This window comes from Rhyacophila brunnea, unplaced genomic scaffold, assembly GCF_057557595.1.
Source record: "Rhyacophila brunnea isolate RB1 unplaced genomic scaffold, BYU_Rbru_1.0 scaffold_3, whole genome shotgun sequence".
Classification (NCBI taxonomy): Eukaryota; Metazoa; Arthropoda; class Insecta; order Trichoptera; family Rhyacophilidae; genus Rhyacophila; species Rhyacophila brunnea.
In genome coordinates this window covers 55,838,059-55,856,115 of record NW_028232965.1, presented here as the reverse complement: position 1 = coordinate 55,856,115, position 18,057 = coordinate 55,838,059, and the positions used below count along the sequence as shown (strand labels likewise).

At 32.9% G+C, this 18,057-nt stretch overlaps 1 protein-coding gene across 1 annotated transcript in view; it reads left to right on the top strand.

The window, feature by feature from the left end:
• LOC147068583 (uncharacterized) overlaps positions 1-18,057 on the top strand; it is a 435,171-nt gene that overhangs the window by 177,726 nt on the left and 239,388 nt on the right. The window contains exon 4 of the mRNA XM_085953004.1: positions 11,993-12,115. Coding sequence (XP_085809130.1) covers positions 11,993-12,115 — 123 coding nt within the window. The remainder of the gene's footprint in view (positions 1-11,992; positions 12,116-18,057) is intronic.

Genomic DNA, 18,057 nt, shown 5'->3' with positions numbered 1-18,057 from the left:
TAGTGATGGATTTTTATTAAAATACACTAAAATATGAAAGACTTACCTGCTTGATAATTATCGCAATTATCTTAAATTGTGAAATTAAATTAGGTATGTAATGTTCCTTCTCTCAAATGAAAATAATATTATGATCCTTTACCTTTACAGGGTATGAAAGGTATTTTCATTGTTTTCCTCAGTAATAAATAATATATCAGTTTCCCAATTAATATAATCCCTAGCGTATGGCTGCGGTTCTTACAAAATTATATCGTTAAATTTTAAGACTGCGTTATAAGATTTTCCAAAGTAATATTATGAAAATTCAAACCGGCCAGGCGCCACCAAATAATACCACTATTTTAAATAATATTAAAGTACTTACAATTTGACCCAGCAGTGACAGAAATATAAAAATTCATATGTTTAAACTTATATTTAATATTTTTTGTATTATTCTTATTCTTTTTTATCAAATCTCATAACGATTTATTATTGAAAAAATTCATTAAAATTCATTTTGTACAGTTTAAACCGATATAATAATGATTTTTGAAAAGCTAAGTAAATTTAATTGATCTATTTTTAACATCGAATTTCTAAGTATTTTATTAAAATATTATTCTTCATAATATTATCCTTAGGCGGCTCTCGTGGTGCAGTGGGTAAGGCGCTGGCCTTCCATCCGAGATTTCTGGGTTCGATCCCGGTCATGGCAAAAAATGTGTTTTTCTCAAAGCCTGGATGTTTGCGATTGTTCAAAATTATTAACAACCACCTTGTACGAAAAAGCAAGGACATGGTTATTAATAATTCTAAAAAAAAATATTATCCTTTCACTAATTTTGGTTTTGAAAATTTGAAAGTATAACGGCCCACGATGGCCGAGCGGCTACGCGTCTTGCTTGTAATGTCGTGGGTTTCGGGTTTGAATCCCGGGTCTGGCAAATACTAGGTTGAGCGAGTCACTAACAATCTTTCTCGTAAAGCAAACATCTATTAAGAACCCTCTTTGTGAGGCGGTCCAGGTTCATATAGGATTGTAGAACCAATTAGAAATATATCAAAATGTGTTATATTTTCATTATAAAACAGAATATTTCCACGAAGATTTGACAGTTCATAAATTACTTTGCTGAATTAAAAAAGATCCTCATAAATGGCACTCAAATCGAGCAGATCAATAACTAATTATATTTCGGAAACAAACATCATTTGACGGTAATGTTATGTATGATGGGATCGCTTGCAGAATTAAACTGCCATGGAGCGCATTTCTGAATAGTATCTTCAAAAGTGACCTCCCATTTAGAGATAAGTGTAAAATGTAGAACCGATCTGTATTATTAGTGCTCTCGTGTATGTATGTGAAACGTATACCCTTAATATAAGAGAATTCAAAAAATACGAATAGCGCAACGAGTTATGGAAACATGCACGTTGGGAATAACGCGGAAAGACCATACAATAAATCAACGCCTAAAGAAACAGACGAGAGTACGTGATGTGATAGTGGTTACCAAGCAGATGAAATAGTAATGGGCTGAACAAATCACTCGGCGGATGGATAGCCGTAGGACAAATACATTCATACAATGGTACCAAATGTGCATTAAACGACCACAGGAATTTCCTAAAACCTGGTGAGACGACGAACTCTTATGTACGTAACAGCAAAGAACGAGGGACCGAGATTTATTGATTTGTTTATTTATAAACCGCGCATGCAAAAATGTAACATTAAAATACACAGAATAATAAAAAAATATTACAGTAGGGTAAAATATAATACATACCTAATAGAATACAATATTGTTAAATTTTAAATAAAAAAAAGAAAAAGTACTATAAAATAAAAACAGCATATCAAATTATGAAAACTAGTTAGGAAGGTAGACACAAATATCATTTAATACAGTGTTTAAATGCCTGAACAGAGGAATTGAACATGTCAATAGAAGAATTATTCAAAAGAGAGTGAATCCTTGTTATTGAAAAGTGAATAGAGAATAGAGAAGGATCGATCCCAGCTGATGATGATTAGTTGGTAGTAGTGGAATTGAGTGGTAAATACACATAGTTTTATTGTGTGTTAATTAATTTTATTAAATAGTGCAGTAAGTAGGTAATATATTTTTAATTCGGATAGCTAGCTCTCTTTGCAAAATGCTATCTCCCGTGATGTGTACCCCCATTTTGTAGAGAGAGCTCACTATCCGAATGTGAATGGCTGGAGCAACATTCAACTCGATGCAGTGTCTGGGACTCACGATTGTGCTCGGTCAAAACCAAATGCCGCCAATTCGACGCTTGGATTCTGACGGTGCTGCTTTACGGTAGCGAATCATGCCACCTTACGAAGGCTCAGAGCGACCGTATACTGAGCTTCGTAAACAGATGTTTGCGCCGGTTAATGGGTATGCGGTGGTATGACTTTAGGAGCAACGAGGAGATAAGGGAACGCACTAAGCAGCCTCTCATTATGCTGAGAGTGAAGAAACGACGTTGGACCTGGCTCAGCCACGTGCTGCTGATTGCAGAAGAGAACCTCAACCTGGCTTGCCTGTTCTTTAAGCCGATTCCGGCATCCTGGATGGCCGGTAAATACTATCTATATAGTGTATACGGCGGAGGTACGGGATGCTCGTTTGACCTGGAATGAAGCAAGAAGACTGGCGAGCGACAGGGATTTTTGGAGGCGCCGCATGGTGTCCATAATATGCTCCAACTAAGGGGCGGATATGGTCGAAGAAGAAGAAGAAGAATATATTTTAATTAACTTGTGAATTCATCCACGCGGTACTTTTAGTAATAATTGAGCGCTCTCTACTCACAGACCGCCTGTTAAATAAAAATTTGCAAGTTAAAATGGGTCATTTATCTTGTTGGCACATAATTCATCCTAATTATAAAGGATCATTTTTACCTTTTCGGTGAGCCAAAATTTTTGGTTAATTAATTCCGTGATATATTTGGTTTATACCCCTCCAATACGTTACTTTGGTTTATTTTTAGTATTATAACGTAGGCACATTAATTGCCTAAGCATACGTTTGATATCAGCTTAATATTACCTGCAGAAACTTTTTAAATTTTTAATCCCATAGTACCAGAGGTAAAATTAAGTCGATACCTATATAAGTTAATTAATAGACTAATCTTTTTGATGGAACTGTTAAAACTAAAGAGATAGGATCATATACAAAATGACTCATATATTATACTTTATGTATTAAAACTTACAGTAAAGTTCATGGCGATTCTTTTTTTTCCTAGCAAAAAACTATTTTTCTTTATAATATATAAGAGTATTGAAAAATGACTGCCACAAACAACATAATATAGTACTATTTGTGATTGTTCATTAAATAGATACATTAAATGATGTGTAAAATCATTGATAAAACTTTTTGTGGTTGGAACACTATCGCGAGGCATTTTATCTCTGGTAAATAAACATCCGTATATGGTCAGCACACGCGATCAGGTATCGCTGCAGAATATATACATATGACAGCATGCATATGAAGGGGGGAAGTTCACGTATCTCGGATCCAGCCTAAATACCCAAAATAAGACAGCAGAAGAGAAAAAATCCGCCCTATCTCCGGGAATAAATGCTGGCATGCCTGCAAGCTACTGGTGGGGTCGAAAATTCTAGGCCGAAGAAGTAAACTTCTAATATATAAAACAATTATAAGGCCAGTGGTCACTTATGGCTTGGTGAGACTTGGTGCTTAACTCAAAACGAGGAAAATAAATTAGCTGTCTTCGAGCGCAAAATACTCCGAAAAATCTTTGGACCCACGTTGGAAAATGGGAATTACAGAATAAAAATGAACCACGAGTTGGAAGAGCTGATCGAACAGCAAACAATCATAAGATACTGTAAGTCCCAATGACTAAGACGGGCGGGACATGTGGAGAGAATGCCTGAAGTTAGAGCGCCAATGATCATGACGAAGTGGCTACCCCAGCGGAAGAGACCCAGAGGCCGACCAAGAAGGAGATGGGCTGACGCCGTAGAAGTGGACTGGCTTCATATAGGAAGACCCGGTAACTGGAGAAGTGCGGCGAGAGACCGGAGTGAGTGGAGAGCGGTGGAAGAGGCGAAATCCCACCCCGGGATGTAGCGCGGTGGAAGAAGAAGAAGAAAAAATAATCATCCGAGTGCAAAAGCGAGATATCTGTTAAAAATGATTTTACAATACGAAATGACTTGTAGGTACATAATCATTATCTTTAGAAACTAGTTTTTTTCTATATTAAGACTTTGTCTTTATACAATATGCATTTTTTCAACGTCTTTCGTATAAGTATCCTATAATAAATTTAAGAAAATATATTAATTATTATTGGAAATTTCAGATTATATTATCTTACTTTGTTTTTTTAGTGTAAATGTGCATTTACACTTAAAAGTTGTAAATTTAAACACTTTAAAATATATAGCGTATGTGATGATAAAAAATAAACACTCACGTTACTTTAAATGCATTCTCATTTTTGCACACGGAAATTAGTCTCCTCAAAAAACTTTCTTCACCCCAGATGGCGTCGAAGTCTTCTCTTGCCCTCAAGAGATGTATATATGACCCGACTTGCATGTAGCTCCTTCTGAATCATAATAAATAAACCTGACCGATCCAGAGCAGTTTCGTCTAATACGTCACGTGATCTATTCACCTCAGCTCCTTATTACATCAAACTCAAAATGCAAATTTATTTTAACAGCTCCATGGTTCTTATCCGGCATTTTCTCTCAAAGATATCTAACATTCTCTCACCTTTAAAAGGCACATTAAAATGCAATGCTTGAGTTTCCAACTTTCGATCATTCTTTCAAATCGGTGATAGTTTGCAGCAGGTGATAAAAGATTGCAATGAGTGTTAAAACATCCACGATACGAGTAGAATCTGACGTGTATAGTAAGAATTTAAATACGAGTGAATTTGTCATAAAATATTGCTTGTATTTTAGTAAAAAAATAATTATTGGTATGTTAGCAAGACAACGATATTCAGCATTTGGTTTTGTCTATTTAATTGGCCATAATTTCAATGCAAATAAATATAATATTGAATATACACAAGGTTTAAAGAATGTTTCTTTATTATACTCGTAGATCTGTTGTATATGGTTGCGATTTTTGCAGTGGACTGTAATTTGAAGATGCTTGTAAATTGCGAATCCAGAGAGGGGGGGGGGGGTTAAACAGCATGCCAGGCACTAACCTTCAGTATTGAGAGGGCTACCACGCGCTGCTAAACAGACGGTTCAGAATGTCACTCTCACGGTGTCACGCGACGTTCACTCAAACCGTATCAGATTTAGCGCAACAAAGGTCGAGCAGATGCGTTTTAGATGGGTCACTCTGTGGTTAACGACGGCGTAGCTTCAACAAGCCTAGGTGCGTCCGCTCTCTGAAATTAACTAGATATATCGTACTCACGTGACTGTTGGTCGACTGGTCTTGTGAAAATACCTGGGGATTTGAGGTAGGTAGGAAAAGCGCACACAATTGGCCCAACCAATATATTTTCGTTATAAAATCATTCTTATCATTTTATAAACTTATAGCATGCCTTAAGGGGGGACATGCTCAGCGTTGGTCAAAATGGAGCTTTTGTTCTATTTTCAAAGCATGATCCTGGACATACCTGAAACGTTGTAGATAATCTATTTATTTAATTTTGAAGCCTTATTATCCTTTATATTTATTTTAAACATTTGATGACTGCATAAAGTATTTTTATTTCATAAAATAGTATTCTTTTAAACCTCTCGCTCTAATGTTTTAGAATATAGTCATAAATGTGCAGTGGTGTTAAGATTTTTTACATTTATTAATTTTTAAACGCATTTATAAAACCATCAGTATAATTTATATCGACATTATTATAGTGAAATATTTACGATAAAAAATTATATTGATAATCTCTGTGATCCCAAATTTGACAAGAATTAGGCATTTTATTATTAAAAAATGAGCAAGATTAACACATTTGAAGATAATTCTAATGCTACTAATTATAAGCTATGTTTTTGACCATTCAAGTGTGATAAACATCCTACGAATAATGATTGCTTTCTAATAATTATTGACCTAAGAATAAGGTAGTGTTTTTTTGAAATACGCCATTTCTTTTGGCATTCCCCAGTGGTTAAGCTACAACATACGGCCGTAGCCATAAATTGACAAACTATAATTGAAGTAGGGAGTAAAATGATGTTAACGCGCGTAATTGAACATGTACCGTTTAAAAAAAAAATTTTTTTCATCAAATGTATAAAATAAATATAACGGATAATAAGGCTTCAAAATTATATAAATAGATTATCTACAACGTTCAAGGTATGTCCAGGATCATGCTATGAAAATAGAAAAAAAAATCCATTTTGACCCACGCTGAGCACGTCCGCCCTTAATTAGAAATACACCAGATTCATAGATTGAAGTATAATATAAATAATCGATGAACAAATTGAGTCATCAAGTTATACCCAACAGGGTATGATCCTTGATCAATAGAAGTAAATAACTTAAGTTCATAATATGACTAAAGAGAATGTAAACACTAATCAGCTTGTCTGTGGATGCCCTACTCCATCAAGGCAGTTGGTGATAATGAAACGTTGTATTATTTAAAAAAAAAATGTGAATAATAGAATATTTTCTCATCTCAATTTTCATTTAAGTATTTATATTTCATACCTACAGCGGTAATAAATAAATTGATTAAGATCATTGATTCTAAAGAAAATAAATTGAAAATTTATCTGAACATTGGAATTTACTTAAATTTCTCCCATTATTCTCCCTGCGCATATTTCAGCGAACAAACCAATTTATCGAGAAGGCGTGCTATTTTTTTAGGATTTATTTTCGAGTCATACTGTTTTTTTTTATTTTAATGAAAAGCACGGTCGTTCCTCGGAAGAGCAATTTATCTTTGAGTGTAAAAATCTGTCAACTGTCACACTTTTCTTAGAATCGGCAAGTGCCTCAAAAATGGCTGACAGTGGACAGTAAAAAATATTTAAAAAAAATAATAAAATATAATATTTTAATTTCAATATCCATCTGTAGTAAAATACTCACTATAATTGGCTATATTTTATTAAAATTAACGACTGTACAATATAAAAGTTTTAATAATTATATCATCATCATTATTTATGGCACTACAACTCTTGGTTTGGCCTCCTTCAAAAACTTCCTCCATCCTGGACGATCCTGCGCCGACACTCTCCAATTATTTTGACCGAGCATTTTTAAATCTCCCGTGGAACAGTCCAGCCATCAATTTCGGCCGTCCAGGTCTTCTCTTGCAATCGGGGATTGTGAATTATATAACCTGGGAAAAGTCTCTGAAACACAACCTTGTATAATATATTGAGGTTGTATTAATACTCGTACTATACGTGGCTTTATCCAACTGACTTCCTCTAAGGTTTGCTTACATACTGTGGTTTAAATACTACCTATTTTCCCTATTTATTCTTGGTAGTATTGACCTATGTGTTCTTGATAATTATTTTAGACATCGGTAGCATCAGTTGTTTATTCTCGCAAAGTTTAGAACCAACCGGCCATTGGTAATGTCAGTTGGGAGGGCAATAACTCTGTTCAACCAAATCGCTTCGGATGTTGACATATTCCACCTACGCGCGAATGAGTTTAAGTGGGCATTGTTTTATAGATTCTTTAAATAGGGTCTACTTAGCTCATTAGGTGTACTTCCTTGTATCCATTTTATAATTTTTGTAGGTATTTACTCTTTCTACTGTTTGACATTGTTTGATAACTTTACTTATTACTGTATCTTTTTTATATAATAATATACTGTTTTAATACTATCTCTTTATATTAAAATGCCATTTTATGAACGTCTTTAATTAATAATTTGTAAAGTTCACTCTATCTAAAAATAAATAAAATTCGATTGATAACTGTAATCCATCGTCGGTGTATTCAAATTCCGTAAATTTTAAGAAATTTAAATTAAATAACAAACGATCTTATTTTTATAATTATTATAAATAGTTATGTTGTAAACAATAAGATTTTTTAAGACTAGACTACAACTAACAGGCCACGGCACATAATTACAGTCGTATAGTAGTAGCAGTGAAACAATCATTGGATCATCTGGATATGAAAAAAATCACATATAGGTATTATGTATCGTCTATCAATCAAAAAGATTCAGCTGGTTTTAGGAAAATACTAGTTAAGTATGGCGACAACTATACTACGCATATTAATGAAAAATATATTTATCAGTCTCGCATGTATTTTAGCGAAAGCTTTACACCCTACGAAGCGCTTGTCGGAAATATGTTAATTTATTATGTACACAAATACTGCCGTAAAGTTTGGTTCGAAACCATAATATTGTATAAGATTTTATATCTAACACAAATGAGACATACTGTGTGTAGTTTCTTATTATTATGAAGTTTATTTAAATATGGAGCACACTTCGATGCTTGAGTAATCAAAAGTAACATTCTGAAGTAATATAATCATGTAGAATATATTATATAATTGAGGTTGCATTCTGGCCACATGAAATTCTCTGTGATATTTCCTCATTATGTCTATGGGGTAGTTAATGTTACCAAAAATATAGAAAATTTCTCTGGACTAAACAGCTCTAGTTTATCGCCCTTTCTTCTCTGTATATTACTCACTACCTATTTAGTATAATTTCACTATAGCCAGTGAGATTTGAACCATGGACTCATCGCAGTCCTAAAACCTGTTAGAAAGAAAAAAGGGCGTAACCCTCGGTTTTTTCAAAATAGGTTTTATTGGATAATAATGTTGTACACGACTAAATATACGCTGTGTCCAAAGTATATAGGTTGGCTGCAAACGCTGATTTATTATCTAAATTTATCTGTCAATTAAAAAACAGGTAAAGTGAAGTGGGAAAAACGACTTAACCATCATTTTTGTTGGTTTTTATTTAATTAACTCAATAATTAATATCAGATTGGGAATATAAGAACCAAATTATTAATTACGAGGGTGGGTCAATAATTCCTTAGAAAAAAGCATTAAAACAGTTTTTATTTTTGTATTTTTTTTTTATTTCTCAACATAATCTCCTTGGAGCTCAATACACTTGGTTAGACGTTTCTTAATTTTTTTTAAACCGTCAGAAAAATAAGTTTTCGGAAAGTCCTCAAAATAAGCATTTGTCCGATCGATGACTTCTTCATTTGAAAAAAAACGTTGTCCACTTAGCCATTTTTTTAAATAAAAAGTAAAAAGTCACTGGGGGGGGGGGGCTAAATCTGGCGAATACGGTAGGTGGTCGACCAATTCGAACTTAAATTCTTCAATTTTAGCCATTGATCGTAAACATGTGTGAACACGGGCATTGTCCTGATGAAAGAGGATTTTTTTCCTGTTTAAATGAGGCCGTTTTTCTTCAATTTCGTTTTTTAGCTGGTCCAGTAAAGATGCATAATAATCCCCTGTTATTGTTTTTCCTTTTTCCAAATAGTCAACGAAAATAATTTCACGTGCATCCCAAAATACAGTAACCATAACCTTACCAGCTGATTTTACGGTTTTCGCCTTCTTTGGACATGGTTTGCCTTCGCAATCCACTGCTTTGACTGTTCTTTCGTCTCGGGAGTATAGTGGTGTATCCATGTTTCATCTACAGTCACAAAGCGACGAAAAAATTCATCCGGATTGCGTTGCATGAGCGACAACAGGGCTTTAGAGGCCACCACCCTATTGCGTTTATTGTCGAATGTGAGCAAACGCGGCACCCATCTTGCAGAAATATTTTTCATGCCCAATTTGTCATGTAAAATAGAAATGACGCTACCTTTTGAGATCCCTGTAACCTCAATTATCTCACTCAACTTTAATCTTCGGTCACTTAACACCATATCGTGGATTTTATTGATCATTTCTGGTGTAGTCACCTCTACAGGACGTCCTGAGCGTGGTTCATCCTTTGTTGATGTACGACCACGTTTAAATTCATTTAACCAGTTATAAATAGTTGCAAGTGAAGGAGCAGATATGCCGTGAACTAAATCCAACTCATTTTTTATTTCCTTTGCTGTTAACCCTTTTATATTAAAATGTTTAATAACAGCTCTAAACTCAATTTTCTCCATTTTCCATTTTTCCATTTTCCACAAGCAAATTTTTTTTTTAAATGTACGAGAAACACACAACAACCCGACCAATCTGATTGAAACTTCGCAGCATACTGAATCGGTAGTGCCGCTGCATGAAAACAAACCGCTTACAGTACTAGTCGCGCCACCTGTCGGCTTTTCTAAGGACTTATTGACCCACCCTCGTACCATACACTTCATGGTTATGTCTAATTTGTATTTTAACTTTGAGCAAAAACCATATCAAAAACGTTTTTGTGCTTCCTGTAAAATTTGATTTGTGTGGATTACGCCTTTTTTCTTTTCTACAGTCGATATATATATATTATATGTGTCGCTACATTTCAAAATCAGCCAAGTCCAATATATAGTAATATGTACTTATATGGTATTGATTCACTGAGGCCCATCCAAATGATCAAAAAAAAAGAACAACGCCTATTCAAATGCATAAATTTGTTTGTGGTTTATGGCATTTTTTATGGCGCCGTTAATGTAAAAATTCCAATGTATTGGAGAACCATTCCGGGTCAATTTTCATGAGAAGTTTCATTAAAAACACCAACCATAAAACGTACGATTCTATCCCGAATTCATTTATTTTGGTTCTTTTTATTAGGTAGAGACTAAATTTACATAACATATTCTTGCAATCAAGAAGCCTATCATCCATCTATATTAAGAATATACTTTTCTTTTATAATTTATGTGTTTGTGTTATGGCGATGAATACATTTGTAAAAGTCTTTTTCCTGACGCCAATTAAATGTGATAACTGAAATTAAATTGTGCCAAAGTATTATTACAACTTAGCTTGTGATCTCCGTAGGTTTCATGTAAGCTGTTAAAAAATAAATAAAACTGCAATTGTAAATGCTTCTCCTTCAAATGGAATCGTATTATATTATACCTGAATATACACAATTTTAGATTTTTATGACTCAATTCATATTATGGGCACATAGTCCGATCGACCAAAATCTATATTGAAATCGACGCGTTGTAGGTATATGCCCGTTCTAGTTGGCATACGGATGGCATCAGAAAAGTCGCCAGACCGGGTTGAGTGCCGAATGTATACTACCGGTCAAAATTAGGGATTGGAAACCGGTATCCTGGTATATAACGATACTGAAATACCGGTATTTTAGGTATTAGAACGCAGTGAAATTGAAAAAGAAACTATACAATTACTGAATCAACCATACATTTTGATCTCGGCGTGGATGGAATATTGTCAAGAAGATCTAAAAAAAAGCTGTCGACTTTCGCTTACAATGAAATTTTTGCAAGAGTTATTTATAAAAAACTCTGGTACAAGTCGGTTATCCTGGATACAGCGGCAAACACATTTTGAAAATAGCCGATATACTGGATTTGCCGCTGTATCCAGGATAAACATATATAACCAAAACTCTTTCTCAACATTGAATTGAAAACAGATTTTTTTTTCATCTTATGCGAAGAAAACTTATGCTCAGTGCCGTCTTTAAAGTAGGGTGCATTGAACTTTTTTCTCGATATGTTTTTAACGAATACCGGTAATAAATATGAATTACTGGTATTCATATTTTCATTTGGTCTTCCATTGCAATCCATAGTCGCAGTGGAGAGATAAATTAAACACGAGAAAGTCACACTATGTCCATTAGTCAATTAGCAACCAATATACTTATTATTGAATTTAAAATGTTTAGCATTGGTGAGGGTGTCGACCACTAAATATTTGAACTTGTTGGTGTACTATATATGTATGTATGTATATTATGTACACTGTATTTGATTTGTAATTAACATTGTAGTTACTAATAATTGACAAAACTTTTATAGTAATATATTTTTTATTATTATTTACAGATCGAACTCGTGGATATGCACTACGGCTGCAATGAATTTGAAATAGAAGAACCTCACCTACTAAATAATCACCTACAAGAAATTCGAATCTGCCATGACACTTCTAGAGCTTGTTTTTTCTTGGTAAGATAATAATATAATGTATTTTTATAATATTCTATATTATTTCTGTAAGGATGTATTTAGGTGAATGTTGTTTTGACCATACACAATTTGAAACAATCTCATGCACCCACTAGAAAAATCTTTTTTAGATGTAATAAAAAAATATGACAACCGACGATACTTGAACCTGTAACCGCTAAATTCGCGCCCGTGTCTTTTTCCAATTAAGTTACGGGCACCCTACTAAATTATGATTTTAACTAGTAATTCTTCTTGCATTGCGTTACAATGTTGGCTATCGGTTTTTGTATATTAAATCAATGTAGGTATTAATCAAATGCATTAATTACTAAACGACGTCACGGATCACTCCATTATTTAGTTTTTATAACGTACTTAGACTTGCTAATAATTTAATAAACTACTTCTTTTTTTCAATTAATAATTTAATAAGCATTGCATGTAAGAACTACTAGTTAAAACTGTAGTAATTAAATAGGATTCCCGTAGCTTTATTTGAAAAACATACTGGCGTGAATCTAGCGGTTAGCGATCGTATTTTTTTTCTAGTGGGTATATGTGTAGAGTTTTACTCAACCCTATAACTGACGCATTATTGTCTATGCTCATTTATATAGCATAGCCATGGATAATAAATACGAACAGGAAATAAATTAGTTACATTCCGGTTCTTCAACGGTTTAGTCAAATTATGCGCGCAACTCCGCATAACGTTGAACCTAAAATCAAATTCCAAATTATAATGTAAACATATCAAACCAGCAAAAAACTAATGCGACAGTTCTGTATATTGCCGTGTGTATCCAAACTTATTATCTACAATACAAAACCAAGAAATGCAACCAATGTGTATCATTCCACATTACCCGAAGTACCATATCACGCATACTCAACCTAACCTTCCAATGGGTCTATTCTATACTTATCGAACACTAAAGTGATAAATAGTATCAAACTTAGGGTAGGTTTGTATCAAAATATTAGCACTTATTGTAACAATTACACGAAGTTGGTTTTTATTGTTGCAATAAGTGCGATATTTTAACAGCAGCAAGATAGGTGCTGTTAAAATATAGCACTTATTGCAACAATAAAAACCTACTTCGTGTAATTGTTACAATAAGTGCTAATATTTTGATACAAACCTACCCTAAGTTTGATAATATTTATCACTTTATCACTTTAGCGGTCGATAAGTATAGAATAGACCCACATACCAGATATTAATAACATCGGGGCTACATCTTTAGAGCAACCCCCGATATATGCACAAGATGTTTTCAAATGATATATATTCAATATATAAAATGTTACATGCTTAAATCTTGTGGATTATTCGTTGAATAAAAAAAGTGGTTTATTGAATGTTTTAATTTTTTTTTAATATTAAATTTAAAAAAACGATTTGTAATAAGTACTACAATACTTAATTTGAAAGAAAAATTCTCCGCCGTATATGTGGACCGATCAGGGACGGCACCAATTGGAAGAGAAGATATAATACTGAGCTCTACGGGCTGTACGAAGATTGCAGCGCAGTTCAATCAATTAAGATTAGGAGACTGCGATGGCTAGGTCATGTGCACCGTATGAATGACAATGAACCGGCAAAGAGAATAATGTCCAGCAATCCAATAGGGCGTAGAATAAAAGGCAGGCCAAAGATTCGCTGGTTGGATGGAGCTGCCAGTGACTGCCGTATTCTGGGGGTACCGAATTGGAAAGCGGCCACACTGGATAGGGACAGGTGGAGGGAGCTGTTGGAAGAGGCCAGGACCCATACCGGGTTGTCGCTCCCCCGATGATGATGACTACAATACCTAATAACTAAATCTATCGCTAAACATCTTTAAAACACTATTTTCATTTAAAAGTATTATTTTGATTTCACGTAAGGGTCGTATGCATGAGATTCTCAAAAACCTTATAGGCTATATACTGCACGTTTGTATGCATGAGTACAAACTAACGTAATTAGCTGTAAAGTGACGTCTCGAATTTGACTTCTCATGTGTCATGGTGTTCGTATTATAAAATTTCATTCCCCGATAAATAATTCAAAATTTTGAAATTGTAAATGTGTCTGAAAGTGTGCGAACGGTACCATATAAATTTAATAATTATACATGAATAATTATTATGAACTTTAAATAATTTATCAGCTATTTTATCACATGTATTTTATAATTATTCTACTGTACGAAAGGTTGTATTGCCAGTAAACTTTTCCATTTGGTGGCAACACTGAATACATTTGGTGGCAATACTGAAGATTATTATGACTAACTTCACTTCAATAGATGTCAAAACAGAATAAGAATAAATGACAGAAAATGAAAATGATTTTGACAATAATATGTAATGATCTCTGTATAATATTATCATTTATACCAATCACCGTATGACAACTATTGATGTTTCCAGTGTATTTGAGAGTTGTGCCTTGTTAATTACAGTTATCTTACAATAATTAACTAGGTAGGTAGGTACCATAATATTTTGAAGAACGTAGAATGCTTCCAATTGTATATTTTAATGCCAGATACAGCAGTAGGTACATATTTTTGCGGTGGTTTAGCGGAGATATTTTATCGTAATCTTACGTAAGTCCATTTTATGTCTCCATGAGAAATATTGCAAGCGAAATAGGTACGAGGCATTTTATCAGTTACCTACTATCTAGATTATAGACTAGGGATCAAAATTATACGTATTTTGTAAACAGCACGACTAGGAACTGTTTTTAAAGTTCGCAAATGTTTTACAGAATCTACAAAACGAACAAGGGCTTCAACCAAACGTTTGTTGCAATGAATGCAAAATTAGAATGACATTTGAAAGTGACAGCTGAGGCAGCCATTTTTAATGGCGCGTGACGTCAGATCGCTTACGTCACAAACAGTGTTATAAGCTATTCGATGGAAAATCGGTTAAATAGCTTATAAAGAATTTGGGAATCTCATACATACGGCCCCTAGTTCCTATATTCAGTTCAATCTGCAATGTGGATTAATTAATTTTCCATTTTCTCATATCTGATTAAAATCAGAGGTCTAGGCGTGTTGTAGAAAGGTCAGACAATATCACCTATCTTTGACTGTGATTCTGATTACATTTCGCTTGACGTCATTGCATCGGAGTCTGTACTTGACATTATAATATTATAGTTCAACCTATATCTGTCTCTATAGAGTACAGGTATGTCTAGTATACCCCCGGTATTTGCAGGTGTGTATGATGGAATGCTATTCGCGGCGGCCATGTATCATATTGCGATTTGATCAAATCATAATAATGTTAATGTATGTATAATATTGCTATAACTCACATCACCACATACTTATTTAACAAATGTACAACAGTACCTATTAAAACGTCATTTAGTTGCTTTGTGTAAAAAGTAATCAGAATTTTTGTTAATAACATTGTAGTATTACCTATCGATATGGTATATAAAATGTGTACTATATCGCAGTGGCGAAGGGTGACTTTTGGAAAGAGGTAGTCTGTGGAGTAGCCAAGCTTGTCAGATATATTTACGGGAAATAAGAAGATAACCCAATATTACTACTGATGAATAGGTACACTAAATCGATGAAATTTCAAAATCTCAATTAGTTTTATATAAATAATTTATAAATAAGCAATTTGATTGAATTATGTATTTTCCTCGCTTCTTTCTACGCTCAAAATATATTATCTATCATCTTTGGTTGTGTATAATATGTTCCATAACAATTAATAATTTAACCCGTAAAACTAGACATTTTAAAATACTTATATATTTAAAAGACAGACTTAGGTATAAATAACTGATAAATAAACATCGCGAGATAGATTATTTAATATGTTTAACAACAATCAATATTTATATGTGATTGAATACCATAGAAATTATTTTTAAATCATCTTCTTATTAATTATTTTGAATAAATGTGCGGATGTAAGCGCTAACTAAACAGCCTATGATTTCGGAATAAAAAGCCAGACAGAGACTGGCGTCAGTGGCGTCACGTGACTAAAAACGCATACAAACCAATCTTAAATTCCCATCGAATATTTCATAACATAGTTGAATCCATGCGGCAGTAGTTATGGCTATAAACCTTACTAATTTATAAAATAAAGCTATGTACTTCTGAATTTTGACAATAGATGTCTATCAATTATCTTGGATTTTTCAGTGTATTTTTTTTTTTTTAATTTAAATTATTTGCTTGAAGATCTATTTTTCTTAGTAGGTAGGCTTTAAATAATCTCCTACTATGGAGCCTTCGCCACTGCTATATTCTTATCTTAGCAACGTATATAATTTTAATGTTTTGACCTGACTTGTTCTTTCAAACATACTATGTTTATTTTAATCATGACTAATTTTAAGATCATAATATGGGCCTCCATAGAGTAGTGGTTGTATTGCCATATTTTTGTGTTTACGAGTAAATCATTTAACAAGCTTGATAAAATATTTTTTTCGTGACTTATTAAAATGAATTATTCGATAACAATACATTATACAGGCAATACAATAATGAAAACAGTGATGTAGAATGTACAACCGCACTTTTCACTTTGAAATCGATTTGTTAATTTTAGTCAATAGTATACCTACTCACAAATGTGTGCAACAGTTGTCATTTAATTCTCAGCACCTCAATAACTGAGGTAGTATAATTTATTATACTACTGGATAAATAAAATTGTCATAGGATCGCTCATTTTGAAAAATGGTAGATTTATTAGTGATATATTATTACAAATATGGAGTAGAGGTGTATGGTGCGATTTCATATAATATGTACCTTGTACCTTATATTCACAATACGAGTAAAGCTACCTACAAAGTATTATAATCATTTAAGTTGAGAATGTAAAAATATTATAAAATTTACAAATATCTCAATATAACATATTCAAATTTCTATTTAAAACGTTTTTATTTACATGTTGTACGAAAAATCAATGAATTGGCCACAAACACAGTACATAAAATTGAACCAAGACTGATATACTTACATTTTTAATGTAAAATAATAAATAAGAAGTCCGTCGCAAGTACATCATTATCGTAGATGAGAATATTTGTGTGCTCATTAAATCAATGTCAACTAAATGTGACATGATAGAGAATTTAATATGTTTAATTACGAATTTATCAACAATCTCACAATTTTATTTCATATCGTGTTTAATTGCAATTTTACGATATTAGCAAGCGTATTTATGATGTGATATTATTTTACATTTAAAATGTATCTTGATATTGGTTTTTTATTTTTATGATAATGGGACGAACCTATCAATTTATTTATCAAATATTTCTAAGCTGATATCCTGATCGATTATTTGGAACGGATTTATCTGCTTCAATGTATACATTATTAATTACTAAAATAGTTATTTATAATAAAACATGTAATTATTAAGGGGGGACATGCTCGGCGTGGGTCAAAATTGAGCTTTTTTTCTATTTTCAAAGCATGATTCTGGACATACCTTAAACGTTGTAGATAATCTATTTATAAAATTTTGAAGCCTTATTATCCTTTATATTTATTTTAAACATTTGATGACTGCATAAAGTATTTTTATTACATAAAATAGTATTCTTTTAAACCTCTCGTTCTAATGTTTTAGAATATAGTCATATTTCGGTACATAACTGTGCAGTGGTGTCAAGATTTTTTACATTTATTCATTTTTAAACGCATTTATAAAACTATTAGTATAATTTATGATGAGATAATTTTAGTAAAATATTCACGATAAAAAATTATATTGATAATCTCTGTGATCCCAAATTTGACAAGAATTAGGCATTTTATTATTCAAAAAATGGGCAAGATTAACACATTTAAAGTTAATTCTAAAGATACTCATTATAAGCTATGTCTTTGACCATTTAAGTGTGATAAACATCCTACGAATAATGATTGCTT